Source organism: Mucor mucedo (assembly GCF_025094135.1).
Source record: "Mucor mucedo strain NRRL 3635 chromosome Unknown EV154scaffold_50, whole genome shotgun sequence".
NCBI lineage: Eukaryota > Fungi > Mucoromycota > Mucoromycetes > Mucorales > Mucoraceae > Mucor > Mucor mucedo.
In genome coordinates, this window is record NW_026252334.1 from 1 (window position 1) to 17,497 (window position 17,497).

The 17,497-nt window shown below is 36.5% G+C and overlaps 6 protein-coding genes across 6 annotated transcripts; 3 read left to right on the plus strand and 3 right to left on the minus strand.

Annotated features, from left to right (window-relative positions):
* The first annotated feature begins 2,301 nt into the window (after positions 1-2,301).
* On the plus strand, positions 2,302-4,821 carry EV154DRAFT_510145 (uncharacterized protein). The gene is made up of 2 exons (XM_051601679.1): positions 2,302-4,620; positions 4,686-4,821. The coding sequence occupies exons 1-2, from the start codon at positions 2,363-2,365 to the stop codon at positions 4,735-4,737; spliced, it is 2,310 nt and encodes a 769-aa protein (XP_051457193.1). The 5' UTR covers positions 2,302-2,362; the 3' UTR covers positions 4,738-4,821.
* Positions 4,822-4,842: 21 nt separating this feature from the next.
* On the plus strand, positions 4,843-5,945 carry EV154DRAFT_510148 (di-trans,poly-cis-decaprenylcistransferase). Its single transcript, XM_051601680.1, has 4 exons — positions 4,843-5,179; positions 5,239-5,355; positions 5,407-5,508; positions 5,567-5,945. Exons 1-4 carry the CDS (start codon positions 4,857-4,859, stop codon positions 5,835-5,837), a joined length of 813 nt encoding a protein of 270 aa, XP_051457194.1. The 5' UTR covers positions 4,843-4,856; the 3' UTR covers positions 5,838-5,945.
* A 156-nt stretch (positions 5,946-6,101) lies between these two features.
* EV154DRAFT_421503 (nucleoside phosphatase GDA1/CD39) lies at positions 6,102-7,360 on the minus strand (the record flags this gene model as incomplete). The annotated part of the gene is made up of 2 exons (XM_051596029.1): positions 6,102-6,949; positions 7,012-7,360. The coding sequence occupies 2 exons, from the start codon at positions 7,358-7,360 to the stop codon at positions 6,102-6,104; spliced, it is 1,197 nt and encodes a 398-aa protein (XP_051457195.1).
* A 3,822-nt stretch (positions 7,361-11,182) lies between these two features.
* EV154DRAFT_421408 (adaptin N terminal region-domain-containing protein) lies at positions 11,183-13,848 on the plus strand (the record flags this gene model as incomplete). The annotated part of the gene is made up of 6 exons (XM_051596017.1): positions 11,183-11,337; positions 11,401-11,542; positions 11,611-11,784; positions 11,857-12,188; positions 12,251-12,683; positions 12,739-13,848. The coding sequence occupies 6 exons, from the start codon at positions 11,183-11,185 to the stop codon at positions 13,846-13,848; spliced, it is 2,346 nt and encodes a 781-aa protein (XP_051457196.1).
* A 563-nt stretch (positions 13,849-14,411) lies between these two features.
* Positions 14,412-15,342, minus strand: EV154DRAFT_465036 (uncharacterized protein). The gene is made up of 2 exons (XM_051597681.1): positions 15,272-15,342; positions 14,412-15,207 (listed from the first exon to the last, which is right to left on the minus strand). The coding sequence occupies exons 1-2, from the start codon at positions 15,332-15,334 to the stop codon at positions 14,572-14,574; spliced, it is 699 nt and encodes a 232-aa protein (XP_051457197.1). The 5' UTR covers positions 15,335-15,342; the 3' UTR covers positions 14,412-14,571.
* A 207-nt stretch (positions 15,343-15,549) lies between these two features.
* On the minus strand, positions 15,550-16,320 carry EV154DRAFT_563919 (esterase; the record flags this gene model as incomplete). Its single annotated transcript, XM_051605807.1, has 6 exons — positions 15,550-15,638; positions 15,704-15,893; positions 15,957-15,998; positions 16,054-16,119; positions 16,170-16,214; positions 16,267-16,320. The coding sequence occupies 6 exons, from the start codon at positions 16,318-16,320 to the stop codon at positions 15,550-15,552; spliced, it is 486 nt and encodes a 161-aa protein (XP_051457198.1).
* Positions 16,321-17,497: the final 1,177 nt, after the last annotated feature.

A 17,497-nucleotide genomic window follows, 5' to 3' on the forward strand; every position in this document is an offset into this window, starting at 1 on the left:
GATGAAACTCCTAACAGAAGCTCAAAAATCACCTATCGATGACAATCAAATAATCGTTATTGTAGATACAATCAAACAACGTTTTTTCAGCTCTTTAGGTTTAGATTACTCAGCGCCCAATACACCTCAATCTCACAATGAGCAATCCAAAAAATTGCGTAAAATTTCTTTTGCATGGATCAATTTATTACTATTGACCGCCATAAGTAAGTTTTTATATCCCGAGACAAGTGTAATTAGGGATAAGTTGGATGCGACAATGGATACGATATTCGAAAAGGCCATGGCCGAAATTGATTCAGAAGCTGGGCAGATGATATTGTTCAAGTATGCCAAAAATTTGAAATAGGCTGGGTAAGCTTTTTTTTTTTTTTCTCTTTTTTATCTTCTACCAACTGTAAAAACAAAAACAAAATCCTTTGTAATAAATTAGCTCTTTAGAAGTTACTTAATCTCGTAAAAACTTTTTACTTATTTAAATCCGCCTTCATATTGATTGTGAATCTTTACTTACGGAAGTATACTACAATTGCAGGCTTAATTAAGAATCCCAAGATGAGTATCTAAAATATCTAAATGACAAAAAAAAAAAAAAATGAAGTTCATCAACAATAGCGTTTTACTGTTTTTTCCTTTCTTGGTGCTTTATTGTTTTTGGTAATGATACAATTGGTGTAACTTTCAAGATTGGGAGAGAAAGGTTAAAGAAAATGGGATTTTTATGGCCGTGTTACCTTCTTTCCAATGATTATAATATTGCATTAGCTTCATTATTCTGAATTTTGACTTTCCAATGAACTAAATTCGTAATGGTTTCCGATCCAGTATTCCTTTTATAAAAGTTTCAATGTTTTTTTTATTGATTGCAGTATCTGCATTCTTCAAAGTTCGCTTTCATCAACCACAAAATTCGTTCAATGTTAATAGCAAAATAAAAACTGACAGGGAAGTGCGGCCCGTGAGAAGAAATAAAGCTAGTAAAGATTTGAAGATCTTCACCTTTACGTAGGCTGGATACAAAAAAAAAAAAAAAAAAATAAGGTCAATGTTCAACACGGCTAGAACATAACACCAAATACAACTTTAAGGTTTAATTTGAAATAACGACATTTCTACACAAATGCTGCATTATAGGTTCCAGATGTACAATAATTAAAGAGTACCATTTTAAAAATTTCAATATAAAACTCAAGCTAAACCACGTTTTTTTTTTTACTGTCAACTGTAAACTACGGCTCAATCGCACTTATCTTCTAATTAAAATCAATACGTGGAACAATCAATAAAGCCAAGAAGTGAAATTTTTAAAATGGTACTTTTTATTGTTGTACAAGCGCATGTATCTGTTACGAACTTATTATGCAGCGGTCGTATAGAAACACACTTGATTAAGATTAAGCCCTAAAGTCATGCCTGTTGCTATATACCTGCCGGGTTGAACATCGGTCATTGTTTTGCATCCAACCTGCTTAAAGGTGAAGATCTTCAAATCTTTACTAGCTCTATTTCTTCTCATGACTTATAATTTCCTGTCTTTTTTTTTTAATCTTCAATAATTGGCCTTGAACGAATTTTGATGGCGACAAAAGTCTTGGAAAGCGAAGATTGAGAATGGAGTCAGCAAATTCAGAAATGTATTCCGTGTTACTGATTTTTTGTCATACCATTTGATATTTTGCTCGTAAAAGATTCACCGATCTATATTCTGGTTCCCAACCAAATAAAATGGGTTTGCAGGATAAGCACCATGCTTAACTATTTATGATCTTTGCAACCATTAAGATTATTTATGATATCACTGAAAAATTAAAAATAAAAGGTAAAAAAAAAAGTGATCTCTATGGTTATTCCTTGTTCACATGATAGATTTATGTGCCATGTCAAATAACCATAGTATCTATAATATAAGGAATAAGAAGAACTGATTTTTCAGAGAAAGTGTGTGGGAGGACAAAGTTAATGAAATATGTAATGTTCGTGTCACCTGAATATTAGAACAAATTACAAAGATTCGATTTGTAGCATTTTAAAGCAGTGCAACAATCTGCACGAAAATTGAAACATATTTTTTATTTTTTTGATGGAGGGATGAGTAATAAGGTTAAATAGTCAGACGTGTATCTAAATACGGTAACAAAGATCATAAAAGGGAAGCGGGGATATGATCACAACCCACATGAAAAATGGCATTTAGAAAAGAAAGGAAAAAAGACAGAGACTGAGCGGGGAATTATAATTAAAAAAGCGTCATCCAAAAAAAAAAAAAGAATAGGATTTCGGCGGAGCAGTTTGTGTTTCTTTCTCTTTTTTCTCCTTTTTTTTCTCTCTTCATACTTCAATTTAAGCTATTATTGTTTACAGCATGTATTTATTTGATACCAATGAAAGACGAACCACTAGACACAAACGAAGCAAGTCTAAGAAACTGACTAACTCTGCCGAAGCAAAAGCAGAGGCAAAGGCTAAAAAGATACAACAGGATGATATGGATGCTTTACAGATTACATTCTATGAAATTGAATCATGGATAGAAAAGACCTCGCCCGTATTATCGAGAATGACAAAAGAGTTAGATAAAGTCTCACGACATTTCGATAAAAAAAAGGGACCGCCGTTAATAGACAACCGGCAATCGTTTATACAATCTTTACCAAACTATACAACGTCTGGTGAAATTGAAAGGTTAGATACCCAAGAGCACCAAGACCTATCATCAATGCAGTGGACACTTTCGTTTCAACCGGGAAATTCAATGAGATTAGAGACAAATATCAAATCAGTGGAACAACTAATTGAAGCAGTGCAAAAAATACAAATCATTACAGAGTCAACAGAACAACCAACCAATATATTTGTTCCTAGTTTGACGAACGAGGACTGTGATGAATCTGAATACGCATCTTCATCCTCTTCATTCTCTTCAATTGTGGTTGTAGATCCATCGATTGAATACTGGAATAATGCAATGTATAGACGACCAAACACCTGCTCAGATAAATTTAAGAACCCAGATCTCAACTTGAGTAAACTAACAGAAGATGTATCTCCATCAGTTTTATCATATATTTGTCAAACTTACTGGGATTGTCTTCATCCAAAGTTCTCAGCTGACTGGCCAACTTTTTGGAATAGATCTGGTGACCCTGAACGAAATCAAGTTTGTATTGATTCGGGTCTTGCCATTATATTCTTACACATCATTCGCCACAACAAAAATGCTTCTGAACATGCCCACGATATTGCTTATCACTATTTCGGTCGTGCAAGGGAAGCCATGATGGACTACTTTGACTCGCCTGATGCCACAACCATTGAAACTTTACTCAACCTATCCATGTTTTGTGTATTACATAAACGGCATTCTCAATCACGCATGTACATTAGCCTTGCTTATCGCATGAGTATTCAACTCAACATTCACCAAATGTCAACTCTCATGACCTTCAATCGACTACAAAGAAAAAAATATTTAAAATTATATTTGGGACTTTATTACAATGATATCGCTATATCTACTTATTCTGGAGAGCCGCCCTTATTAGATGACACTGTATCTGATATAAACTTTTATGATCTTTTACAGCTGAATAAGGAACTGGTGGAACACCAAGAAGCAAATTATGATGATAAAACTATTGCCAAAGAATCATTCTATGTCTATTTGTTGGAGCTTGCTAAAATTGGAAAACGTATACAATCCATGACCCAAGACTACCAACGACAAAACTTACAACATCATCATTCTGGTATATTGCCTTTGCGTTGGATCAAAAAGATTCAGGAATTGGAAATTGCACTGGCGACTTGGTTCGACCGTCTGCCAGTCATGTATCGCGTAGACCCTAAACCTATCCGATTATTTGCAGATATTCATAAGAAGGAACACGATCATCATGCTGTTTTGGATGCAGCCATGTTACGCGAACAGTCTGGATTATTATTAATGATACAATACCAAACACAATGGATTCAACTTCACAAGACATTTTTATCTCCCAATACCAATAATTTTAGTTCGACTCTAGATCTAGATGATTTATCACCGCCTTCACCACTCGAAACTTTACCATATCGAACACATCGGTCCTATCAAATTTGCACAGATGCTGCTAACCGTATCGTGATCATGTCTGAAGTTATTACCGAAAGATTTGATTGGTGCGTTTGTCAGCAATTCATTAGTTGTGTCTATCAAGCATCCACCGTATTCTGTAAAAGTGTGATCAACAAAGACCATGCCCAAAAGGCATCCAAGGCAATGATTCAACGTATTACATCTGTATTAGCAGCGAGTAAAATCAACTATAACGGATTACCGGATGATTTAACGGCTTGTTTAAATGATTTTCTGGCGGAGAATGATATTCTGGATGAACAAAAAACGGTAGAAATGCTAGGACAAATATTTTCTGATTCGGAACGATCTTCCCATCATGTCGTATTTAACGATAGAATGTTCAACTCACCACATATGCACCAGAAATGTCAATCTCAACAATTGGCAATAAAACCAACATTTACACTAAATAACGGACCTCCCACAGAAGCCATGTTTTCTATAAAGATTGAAAATCCAGATGTTGTACCAGTGGATTTGGAACCCAATCATAAAAACTGGAGGTACAGTAAAACCTTTTTAGAATTTTTTTAATCCGGGTTTTAGCATTAAACTCGTTCTTTTATAGGTGCAAATTCTCTTCATCAAATATTGCTCAGGTTGAGCATCGCATCATGTAATAATTAAACAAAAAAAAAACAAAAAAAAAACACAGATCTGTCAAACCATGATTGGTTGACTGAGTATTTATTATTGCTCTTCCCGAGCTTTTATTTTTTTATTCTTTTGTCTTTATCACATGTCTTTTATCGATTCTTGTAAAAATTTCGCTGAACAATTCGTGTTATCAGTGCTCTGCAAAGGGAAAATACCTCGTCATGTTGGATTTATTCTCGACGGAAATAGACGGTTTGCAAAGAAGGCAGGTGCCTCTTCTACAAAGTTTGGTCATTACGAAGGTTTTAAGCAGCTTGAAAAAGTGTTAGATTTGTGCATGCAAATGGGCATTGAAGCTGTCACTGTATTTGCCTTTAGTATAGAAAACTTCAACCGATCAAAGGATGAAGTTGATTACCTGATGAAGTTATTCTGTGAGGCATTCGAAGGATTTTGCGAGAAAAAGTAACAAATATAATTTAACACAGAGCAATAATAACGGAAGACTCACGCCATAATTTAAGCACACTGGTAGAAAAATATCAGATTGGTGTTCGGTTTCTAGGCAATTTGGATTATTTACCTGCAGATGTGAGAGAAATCGCTAATAAAGTAACAGAGCGCACAAAACACCAAAACAAGTAAGTATTGACCCCTCTTAATTAAGTCATTGTTCTAACAATTGCTTGTAGACGTATATTCAACATATGCTGCCCATATACCTCCAGGGACGAAATGACAACAGCGATAAAGGACACCATTGATTTGGTAAAACAAGGAAAGATCACAGTAGAGTAAGTGAATACACGTATACCGCGTTTTTTGTTTTTTGTTTTAATATTCTGGAAATAGTCAAATTACAGATCAAACAATTAAGGATCATTTGTTCACATCTGGTTGTCCACCTTTGGACATATTAGTGAGAACTTCGGGTGAAATAAGGCTCAGTGATTTTCTATTATGGCAGGCAAATGATCGATGCCAGATACAATTTGTTGACTGTTACTGGCCAGAGTTTTCTCTCTGGAAGTTTTTGCCAATCTTATTCGAGTACCAAATTTACTCGGACCATCAGCGTCAGGAACAAATCATGGCTGATGATAAACAACAATTGTCAATATAAATAAACAAGAAAGCATACCCTTATATTATAATTAACAAGAATGATTTTTAATATTTCCCCGTTTGATTAGTAGAATTAGGGAGGAATGAAGAAAATAAATAAATCTAGGAGAGTAATGTGTGTGTGTGTGTGTGTGTGTGTGTGTGTGTGTGTGTGTGTGTGTGTGTGTGTGTGTGTGTGTGTGTGTGTGTTGTGTGTGCCTGCGTGTGTGCCTGCGTGTGTGCGTGTGTGTGTTTGTATATGTGTATGCGTATGTTATTTTTTTTAAGCGGTTAAACATAATTTAGCTTCATCCAACATGGCAATAGAAGCACCTAAACACCAGCCAGTTTCAGCCCCCTTAATCTTTTGAGCAGTACGCACCAAACGATCAGATGGAATATCGTAGCCAAATCGTAACAGGTTATATGTGTAAGTCAAATCAAGGCAGAAGTCAGGATTGTCCTCAAGCGTCTTGATGGCATTAGGAACATGTTGGAAAGGGGTTGTTTCACCTTTACACACCTTTTCAGTCAATTCACCCAATTCACGTACGGAGAACTCAGATGGCATACCCAAGGGTTTAGTTAAATCGTAAAAATAGGAAAATACAAACAAGTCATTTCCTTTGAAAGTGTCAACCAAAGGTGGTTGATAGACACCATCAAAAGCACAAGGAGCCAGTTCACATACTTTGTCCTTGTTGAAGACCTTTTCAATGATACCACGGCATTCAGCATGACCTGCACCAGTACCAATCAACTTGATAACAGTACCATTGCTTGACTCGAAATCCTCTTGATGATTAAGAGGTAAACAAGGATGATATACTTGACCAGTCTTAGAGGCCTCATCTTTCCAGGTCGTAATCATTTCATTTTTGATTCTTTTACGAGCCTCATTTAAGCCATAACCGAGATAAGAATGTTGATATAACTCATAAGTGCTGTTTTGATAATCCAAATTGTATTGATGGTCGCCTTCAGTCATAGATTCGGTTGGAATATGGAAGCTAGGTTCAAACACAATCTGTGTAGATGCGCCACCCAAATCAAATACTGCAGCGGATTGACCACGTTGACTCTTTTTTAATTTACCCAATAAATAGTTGACTGTGATCCAAGCATAAACACCTAATTTGTGATTGTTTACTTAATTACATTGCCTGTGTGTTTGCATACATTACAACACATACCTTCATCTTTGCCTTCCATAATTTCCACATCCGCAATCGGGAATGGATATGTTTCTAAATATTTACGCACGGCGGCAAGAATGTTCTTACTTTGTTGTCCAGGGAGCATACGAAGACCAGCTGTTGCTTTCACAGCAATGGGGGTACAACCTTGAGATTCCTTGGGTACACTTTGTACAGCAATTTCCATCAATTTACTAAGAGATTGCGCTGCACCTTCAGCATCTTCTTTGAAGGAAGATAATCCAGGACTCAACATATGAAAGACTTCATCTTCCAAGACTGGATCGTTACATACTTTAAATCGATATACATGGACACGAGAACCTGATGAACCAGCATCAATCATCACGGCATATTCGGTTGCGGGTTGACCATCCTTTGTGGCTGAACATGTTTGGTTAACTCCAATTTGGTCTAGAGAAGATACATCTAATATATTATTGTTACTAAAATTAGATTTTTTTTAAGCCCAAAAGCCAAAAAAAAAAAGACTAACCTTTCTTTACGCTGGAAGGCTGCTGTTGATATACAGTACTAGGTGAGTATAATAACCACAAAAACAGAATGCATAATGTGGCTGCTACTGCACATTTCAGAAACAGATTCTTTTTCGTTTTAATGGATGTCATCGTGTCTTGAGATTTAACAGCGGTAGAGTTTTGTCTTTGTCTGTAGCTACCCAAAGGAATTGAAACAAGATGATCTGTCACTTTGGAAATCTTGCAATAATATGGAAAATATTATTTGTGCAACTAAAAAAAGAAGAAAAGGGAGAAGTATAAAAAAACCAGAAGTGCTATTTTCAAATACCTTTTTGTACCTCCTCCCACTCCAAAAAAATAGTGTCCCGAACTCTGAATCTTATTGGCCTGTGTTTAAAACCCAGTTAATCAGGCACTTTTTTTCTTTTTTTCTTTGAAGGCATCTGCTTGGAAACCAAAAGTTAATTAGTCAAAAAATAAAACAGTATTAGCTTAACCATAAAGCTTCGAGCCCACCTCTTTATTTATTATTAAAAAATAAAGATGAACAAACATGTGATGAAGATCAACATCGCAGCTGATAGCCAAAGCGTAACTATTTTGACTTGATAAGAGCTAATTTTATTATTCTTAATTGATTGTTTTGTGACCACAATGAAGCAAAAGGATAAAAACTAAAGGGCTACAGTCAAAATATAGCTCTTGTAACTAAAAGATCTTAAATTTTGTTAGAAAGATATACAACTACTGGCCACTGCAGTGACTGCAGCTAAGGACAATAGTACAATAAATTAAATGTAATAAATTAGGTATCATTTACTCACTTATTTATTTTTACGAGGCTTTTTTATAACTTGAAAAATAATAATATACCAAATCAAATGTTGTTAAAGACGTCATATTTAACATTAAGGGGTTTCGACGACAAGTTACAGTTATCACATTTTTTTATGAAGTACCTGTGATAATTTAAAGAAGGAAGATGAACCTTATTACGAATAAAAGTAGATTGAGGATTGAGAGATTATAGCTCCACATCAATTACAAATAAGGATATTTACATATATCTCTTTTGTTTGCTCATAATTCAAAAGTACCCTTTCGTGACTTTTTCGTAACCTTTTCGTGTACAGCTAGTCCTTCGTTAGCCTTTTCAAAAATCTTTAAAGCGACCCAAGCATCTAATGCTGCATAGCTTATTTGCTCACTTGTCAAATCATCTCTTTCTCAGTCACCACAACGAATGATAGATATCTTAGGTAGTTGCAAAGATAAAATCCTTCCACAAAGAACATCAAGTCGGGGACGGGAGTTATTAACTAAGTCGCGGTTGTAGCAAAATGGCCCAAGATCTACGAGGTTTGATATCACAACACCAAAGACACGCTTCATTCTTGTACAGTCTGCCTTGATATTTCTCCCTAACTTCACAATCTTGGAACAGCTAAGAACCTTAGATAGCTCACGAGGAAACGTGTTCGTATCAAAGTCATGTACACGGAACAAAACAATTTCATTTTGGTAGCACATCTGCATTAAGGATACTCCACTTGTGAGCATCATCCGTTCACAATCAAAACCAACAAAAATTTCATTACTATACTCCTCAGTCTTTCCAAATATTTCGATACAAGCCTCATTGATCTCTACTTCAGATCTTACAACTCTGATCTTTGAAGTTTCTGGCAGGGTAATAATAGGAAAGTGAAAGAAAAGGGTTTTGTTGTTGTTGCTGCTGTCCATTTGTACATTTGGGAATAGGTACAACGTCTTTGGTTAAGGACGGTATCACCTGTTTTAAGAATCCTTGATCTCCAATGACATTATCTGTATAAAAAAGCTCAGGCTCTTTCATATTAAGCTTTTTGTAAGTATCCATCATTGGGAGAAATTGAGGTGCTAGATGATCCATTTTTTTGCTTTGTGCCAAGACTTGTAAACGGATCTCTTCATGTTCATTTAAAAGAGTGTAGAGGCAAGAAAACGTTGAAACCCCATTGATTTTTGCCAAGTGATCAATGATCTTGAAAGAATGATCCCCTTTTAAAACAGTGCCGTCTACAAACGACATAAGTTGATTCATGAAAGGACGAACCTTCGCTATCAAGGAGCTGTATACATAGCTAATGTAATTAGCAGAAGGAACATAGCCATTATATTGCATCTTGTCTTTGAATTGAGAAAACTCAGGATATTGTCTTGACTGGAGCATAGATAATACGGAAGGACTTTCGGCATCATGATTGAGGGCTGTGTAGTATTGAAGCTGCAATTCGTCATATTTCTCAGTGTGCATCACGCGAAGGACTTTAGACATACGATGAGGTTCGATCCCATGTTGAAAGAGTGGTTTCATCAGTATGCAAAGCATTTCAGAAAGGCCAGATCGATGACTAAGGACAGCTCGAAATTCAGCTTCTAAATGAAGTGGAAATTGTTGGATCAAAGCTGGGTTACACCCATCAAATGTGTGCTTAACATCCTTGTTAAGACACTTGTATCTTGTAGTCATCAGGTAAAAAAAGCTAAAAACATATTAGAAATGACATAAAAAGAAACTTTTCATGTGACATGTCATACACAACACAAGATAACAAAAGCTATTTCTTAGACATGTTAATTATTAAGCTTCAAATAATAGTTTATTATCAATGCCAAGGTTGGGGAATACGGGTCACACAAGAATGGATTTCCATTGTTTATGCAGGCATTTAATACATTATTATAAGCTTTATGTCTTTCAATCTCAATTCCTTTCCACTGAAGATAATAAATGAGATGCTACCCCCTTTTTTATAAAACTGCTAATCTTGCCCAAATTCTATATGAATGCAGTTGTCAGTGATTGATCTCATTACTCTTTTCACCAAGCTGATTTGGGCTCGGTTACTGATAGTAATGGAAATACACATGGAATGTGTTCAACAGCAACGCACTAACAGATGTAGAAGCCTATCTATTTGGACCGCTCACTGAAAAGCTATGCATAATCACTTACTACAATATAGCTCACCTTTTAATTTCGATATCCTATCTGACGCTTCCCACAGCAATGAATTGATTTAAAAGTCGCCTCGGGTAAGAAGAGAGAGATCACAAGGATCTACGCCTAAGTCCTTTCGGCAGGTACAATAGAGACGATTCAAGCCCTGCATTTTGTCAAGAAAAAAGATTGCTTGTTGCACAATGCAAAATTATTATTTTAATATATTCCGTGACGTCTCTGGGATTATTAACACTTCTTTTTTTTCTTGTTCTTTTTTAGCTTCATCTAAATCCTTCCTTCTTGCTAAACATAACTAATTGGGTCCGTTTTTCTTCTTCTTTTTTTTTTCCAGCCTTAAAAAAAACCCCACTAGAATTGCTGAAAAAAGAACAACCTTTGCAAGATGATGAAAAATATTAATAAAATTTCGCAAGAGATTCTTGCGAAACTTCCCCTCTTTCGGTTGAAAGGTAACAAAAAATAAGCAGATGGATTCAATGCGCTATACCGTGCTTCGAATAGAAACTAAAGCTGCCAAATGAATACCTTTATAGATCTCATTAAAGCGGTAAGAGCTTGTAAAACAGCAGCAGAAGAGAGAGCCGTCATTCAAAAAGAAAGTGCAAACATTCGAACCGCCTTCAAAAATGAAAATCCAGACACGCGTCATACCAACGTCGCCAAGTTACTTTACATTCATATGCTCGGTTATCCCGCCCATTTCGGTCAAATGGAATGCTTAAAATTAGTCGCCTCTCCCAAATATGCAGACAAGCGTTTAGGTTATTTAGGTATCATGCTCTTGATTGACGAAAAAACCGAAGTCTTGACCCTCGTCACCAACAGTTTGAAAAAGTAGAGATCCATAGTGAATAAGCATATGCCTTTACTCACCCAAAACCCTCTTCTCATCTTTAGCGATTTGAATCACAGCAACATGTTTATTGTTGGTTTGGCTCTTTGTACTATGGGTAACATTTCTTCTTCAGAAATGGCCCGTGATTTATGTTCTGAAGTCGAAAAACTCATGGGAAGTTCCAACACCTATATCCGTAAGAAGGTAAAATACTTGAAATACTCTCAAACAAAAGCAACATGGTGGGATGATCCTAAATATTTATGTTTCAGGCTGCATTATGTGCCTTGAGAGTGATTCTTCGGGTACCTGAATTACATGAAAATTTCATTTCAAGATCCAAATCTTTATTAAATGATCGTAGTCATGGTGTTCTCATCACCGGTATTACATTAGTTACAGAAATGTGTGAACAAAACCCTGAAAATGTTGTCATCTTCCGCAAGGTATGTACCATAAGAAAGAATTGAAAAGACGGCAAGAGGATGAACTATGGAAATTGACAACGAGTACAATAGGCTGTGCCTCTTTTAGTAAGACATCTTAAAAATCTCGCCAGTGCAGGATTTTCCCCTGAGCATGATGTGACGGGTGTCACCGATCCTTTCCTTCAGGTCAAAATCCTTCGTCTTTTGCGCATCCTGGCCAAAAATGATCGTGAAGCTTCCGAATCCATGAACGACATTCTTGCTCAAGTTGCCACAAATACCGAAAGCACCAAAAATGTCGGTAATTCCATCTTGTACGAAACCGTCTTGACCATTATGGACATTCAAAGTGAAGCGGGTTTGCGTGTACTTGCTGTTAACATTCTCGGCAAGTTCTTGAGCAATCGTGACAACAATATCAGGTATATATAAACTAGTATATATTTATATTTCATAGTTTAATCTTTCTTCTTCGTTTAAATAGATATGTAGCATTGGAAACATTGAATAAGACAGTAGGTATCGAAACACAAGCTGTACAAAGACATCGCAACATCATTCTCGACTGTCTTCGTGATGGCGATATTTCTATCCGTCGCCGTGCTCTGGAATTAAGTTTTGCCTTGATCAATGAAGGCAATGTGCGTGTTCTCACTCGTGAATTACTCGCCTTTTTAGAAGTCGCTGATTCTGAATTCAAACAAGGCATGACCACCAAAATCTCCTTGGCCGCTGAGCGTTTTGCCCCTAATCAAAGATGGCATATCGATACCATGTTACGCATGTTGAAATTAGCAGGTAGTTTTATCCGTGAAGAAGTCTTGGCTGGTTTTATTCGTCTCGTCGCTCAGACTTCAGATTTACATCAATATACCGTTCAAAAGTTATATGCCGCCTTGAAGCAAGACATTTCCCAGGTACGCAGAGTGTTTAGATACAATATATTAGGAAAGACTAACAAGGATAAAATAGGAAGGGTTGGTTTTAGCAAGTGTTTGGGTCATTGGTGAATATGGTGATGTATTGGTCAGCAGTGGTAACTTTGAAGAGGAGGAAGGTGTGGTGATAGAAGTGACAGACTACTCGGTGGTAGGCTTATTAGAATCCATCTTGATGGGTCCTTATGCCAACCAAGTGACGCGTGAATATGTCATGACAGCTCTTATGAAACTCTCCTCTCGTCTGTCCGAGGGTAGCGCTCAAAACAAGATCAAGGAATTACTGTTGCATTATACCGTTAGCATGGAAGTGGAAATTCAACAACGTGCTGTGGAATACACCAACCTTTTCTCGTATGATGCTATTCGTCCTGCCGTGCTGGAGCGCATGCCTATTCCCGAAGCACGCACCATTATTCAAAATACAGGTTCATCCGATAGTCCAGATACACGCCGTGCTTCTTCTAGTGGCGCTAGCCGATCTGGTCCCAGTGATCAGGATTTACTTTTGGATCTGATGGGTGTGGGTACAAGTGGTGGAGGTGGAGGTGGAGGGGATTCATCAGATAATATGATGCAAAGTCCAATGGCCGCCACTTCTCCCCAACCACCCAAAGCTTCCAATGTGGATCTTTTAGCAGACTTATTTGGCGGCGGTGGCGGAGGAGGAGGAAATGCATCCCCTGCTATGACAGCCTCTAGTCCTGCACCTACTCAACAAAACACAAGCCAGAATCTCATGGATCTTTTAGGTGAAGACCCCGCCCCTTCACCCAAAACGCCTTCCAATACTACTTCAAATTACGGTTTAGATTCACTTGCCTCTTTAGGCAACTCTTTACCCAGCTCTGCTTCACCTAGTAAAACGGCACCATCCGCTGCTGCGGGTTATGAAGCGTACACAAAGAATGGATTAACCGTTCGACTCTTACCTTCCCGAGATCGAAGTAATCCGGATATCATTAATATCCAGGTCTTGTTTTCAAATAACGGATCGCAAGGTGTTATTCGTGATTTGCAGTTTCAAGCGGCTGTGCCAAAGAGTCAACGTTTACAAATGAATGCTGCTAGTAGTAATCTCATTCAACCCAACACAACCGAGAAGCAAATGATGCGAATTAATAATCCAAGCCAGGTAAAATGACTTTTTATTTTTGTTATTTATTTTGTTTTTGCTCATTTTTTTTTTTTTTTTTTTTTTTTTTTTTTTGCGTGTATAGTCTGCGGTCAAGCTTCGTTTACGTATATCTTATGAAATCAATGGAGAAAAGAAGGATGATATTGCACAGTATGGTCCTTTCCCAGAAGGAGCGTTTTAAAAGAAAACTGTACAGTGCGTCAACTCTCAAACACTTTTTTTATTTTTGAAATAATATGGAACATTTAAGTAATTATATTTGGGAACATATCTAAAATAAGAAATGTCCCTTAAAAGTGTCGAGTCATGTTGGTTTAAGGTGAGATAATGGGGGAAATTGTTACAAGCTGGAGTTGTTCTTTACGCTTTAATTTGTTGTTAACCAAGTTACCAAATTGAGCTGAATGTCGGGCTTTCAAACATGGTTTTAGCACCTTTTTTTTTTTCTAATTTTTTTTTTTTTTTTTTTTTTTTTTTTTTTTTTTTTTTTGCTAAAACGCGTTAAAAAATCTAAAACACGGGATATATCTTGTTTTTTTTAAAAAAAAAAAAAAAAAAAAAAAAAAAAAGATACGTGTTTTGTATCCACTATTTTTTTTTTCAATTTTTTTATTAAGAAAAAAAAAATATAGGATACAGCAAATGAAATAAATGTACAAAAGAGAAAAAAAAGAGCTATTTTTTTATCACATGAATGCGGTAGGGGTGGGGGGATATAGGCTTTTTCTTTCAATGAGAATTATGAGCTGGTTGTGTAGGGTGATTGACAAACATCATGATTGCTTTTGCAGCTAAAGTGACAGGTGATGGAGGAGGACTTAATTTCGGTGGAGTAGTAGATGTGGATACTTTTAAGCTATCAATTAAGTTGGGTTCAATCTCGGTCACATCTGGTAACGGTTGTGAAGACATGATAACCGGTTCATTTTCTGTCATGGCAATAGCATAAGATAGATAATCCAATGAATTCCTTACGTGGGGTGGTGAATGAAGCGTGATAGATCGTCTTCTTACAGCCTGTTCTCCCTCAGAAGAAGATGACGACGAGTCCATCGGGTGATAATGCTCTTTTTGTGGATGAAGATGAAGTGCAGGTTTAGATTGTTGTTGCTGTTGTATCGGGTTTGAATAGGTTCTCACTAATTTGGTCTTTTTAGCTTTGGCATGACGAGCGCCTGGTGAAGGTATGTATACTCTTTTATCAATAATATCTCGCTGCGTAAATCGTGGTGTAGGAAACGATTTCATCATCTTTTGCTGCTTTTCTTTCCACATTTGTTCCACATCCATCAACGTTGACGTTTCCCAGCCCTGTGTCATCTTGAATCGGGCTAATCCCAGTCTCGCCTGGAGCGATTTTACATGCTTTTTTTTAAAAAAAATAAACAGTCAATAAACAAAATAACCGCACGCATTATTTTGTACTCACTTTAGATACATCAGTATACTCGTCACTATTCTCACTAACAGCTGGTAAAATTGGATACGGCATTGGTTAAGAAAAAAAAAAAAAAAAAAAAAAAAGAGTTGAAAGGCGGAGTGAAAGGAGACGGGGGATATGGAATAATGCACCCACCCCTTTTTTTAATTTTTTTTTTTTTTCACATTCTAAAAAAACACGCGTTTGGTATTATAAAAACGTCGGACTTTAAATAAAACGCGGCAACGCGTTTCTTTTTTTTTTTTTTTTTTTTTTGTTGAAAAAAACTATTTAATCAGGTTTTCGGGATGTTTGTATGCTTGTGCTACAAACTTGTTATGACGACCCAGCGCAACTACATCTTTTTTAGTGTCTTCTTTTTTTTTTTTTTTTTTTTTTTTTTTTTTTTTTTTTTTTTTTTAAAAAATATGTAAAGCTTACCAAGTCGACCTTGGGAAAATAGTTCAACCGTGGTAAAAGCCAATGTCTTTCCTAATTTATCAACACGGGCTTCCACTTGAATCTTTTCACCTTGCTTCACACCCGAAATATAACTGATATTAATATCTGTGCTTACGCCTGTAGCAAACAGTCCCTTGGACGCAATTGCTAAGGAACCTCCAATATCTACCTACTCTCCAATTATAATCTTTTAGTGACCTCATCCAAAAAAAAAAAAAAATGCCATGGTTACCACTGTAGCTAATAATCCACCATGAACGGAGTCAAGTCGGTTCTAGAGTAAATACAGGTCAACATTTTACATGAAAATAATTATGCCGAAAACAAACCAGATGTGTCTTCTCGACCTGGAACTCGGCAGAGACTTTCCCTTCGCTACTGTGAACTACTTTAAGCTTGATTTATTTTAAGTAACCAAAGCTACTCTTGCTTATTATATAATTACCCCTGGGAGCACGAGTGAGTCATAACCACCAGCAGAGAGAAAACTCTACCCACAAATATTAGATTGCTTTTCAACATACACACACAGTTCACACTACCTTTAACACTTTCTGAACGAGTTCAGGAGATCTCGCAACCGCTGTGGGAATCATGATGAAAAAGAAAAAAAGAGAGAGATTTTTAAGCTCACACTCTTTTCCCCACACAAATAAAAAAAAGAAATGAAACACAGCCTTTTTACAGCTTTAAAATCAGGTACATCAGCCCCAAACTGCTTATTTACCCAGAATCATTTACTCCATGCAATTCGACTGAGCTATAGCAACCATATGTTCAACCCCAACAACTCGAAACCATGCTAGTAAATGTCGCCGTCAAAATGAGTGGAAGCCTTTTAGAGTTTGTATCCTCAATGTGCATAACATTTAGAGAGAAAAAAAGTTTACAAAACTCTCCTACATCCTTACAAGCTGTTGACTCTAAACAAAGATACCGCCAGGTTTATCAGGTTAAGCAACATGATAGGTGTGCATAATCACATCATATTCAAAGGCAAAGGCTATCTCTCAAAAAAGTCTGGAGCCAATGAAGTCATGTCATTCATATTTACATTAAGACAAACGTAAAAGATTAGCAAAAAAAGAAAAGGACACAGTGGGATTTATTGCGGAGACTCGTTAGTCCGTTTCAGTGCAACTGCGGGGAAGTTAGTCTCTGTGTAGCGGGCTATGAAGGCAGGATCAAGTATTTTGTTTAGGTTGTTGACCAGTGTTTGTCCCTTGAGCTAATATGCGATGCTCTCGAAACTGATTAATACCACTGTCCAAGGAAATAAACAGCTTATTTAAAACAAGGAATCAAGGCAGAATCACAAAAAAAAAAGCTTCACAATCAAATGACAAAAAAACTTCAAGAATGAAACAAGCATTCTATTACAACTTGTAAACATAAAGGTCACTATTACTTTATACATTATTTAAACAGCTTTATTTATTTATTTTAAAAACGAAAAGTGTGCTTCTCTTAGTTCTCAAAGCGACTTTTTAGTAAAAAGCTACAATGATTAACAGGACAAACAACCACGAGAAGGTGAAAGCACGTCTGGTCCCAAAAAAAAATATGAGGTGTTTGCACGCACCTTTATATAGCAGTAAAAACAACATTAATAATGAGGACTTATGAACAAGAACTTGTGCTTTCTTGTTTGCGCTCTTTATTATTGTTGACAAAACCGCGTTCTTGTCTGTAGATAATCCTACGGGCAGAATCGTTCATAACAGGCAGCCAAACGAACCCCCTCCTTTCACGGTTAAAGCAAGTGAAGGACCA

Coding starts and splice junctions, on each gene's coding strand:
- EV154DRAFT_510148 (XM_051601680.1), top strand. CDS start 4,857: ATGTCTTTTATCGATTCTTGTAAAAATTTCGCTGAACAATTCGTGTTA. Junction 5,180..5,238: donor GAAGGATTTTGCGAGAAAAA/GTAACAAATATA, acceptor CCATAATTTAAG/CACACTGGTAGAAAAATATC. Junction 5,509..5,566: donor CAAGGAAAGATCACAGTAGA/GTAAGTGAATAC, acceptor TTCTGGAAATAG/TCAAATTACAGATCAAACAA.
- EV154DRAFT_465036 (XM_051597681.1), bottom strand. CDS start 15,334: ATGCCGTATCCAATTTTACCAGCTGTTAGTGAGAATAGTGACGAGTAT. Junction 15,208..15,271: donor AGTATACTGATGTATCTAAA/GTGAGTACAAAA, acceptor TTTAAAAAAAAG/CATGTAAAATCGCTCCAGGC.
- EV154DRAFT_510145 (XM_051601679.1), top strand. CDS start 2,363: ATGTATTTATTTGATACCAATGAAAGACGAACCACTAGACACAAACGA. Junction 4,621..4,685: donor CCCAATCATAAAAACTGGAG/GTACAGTAAAAC, acceptor GTTCTTTTATAG/GTGCAAATTCTCTTCATCAA.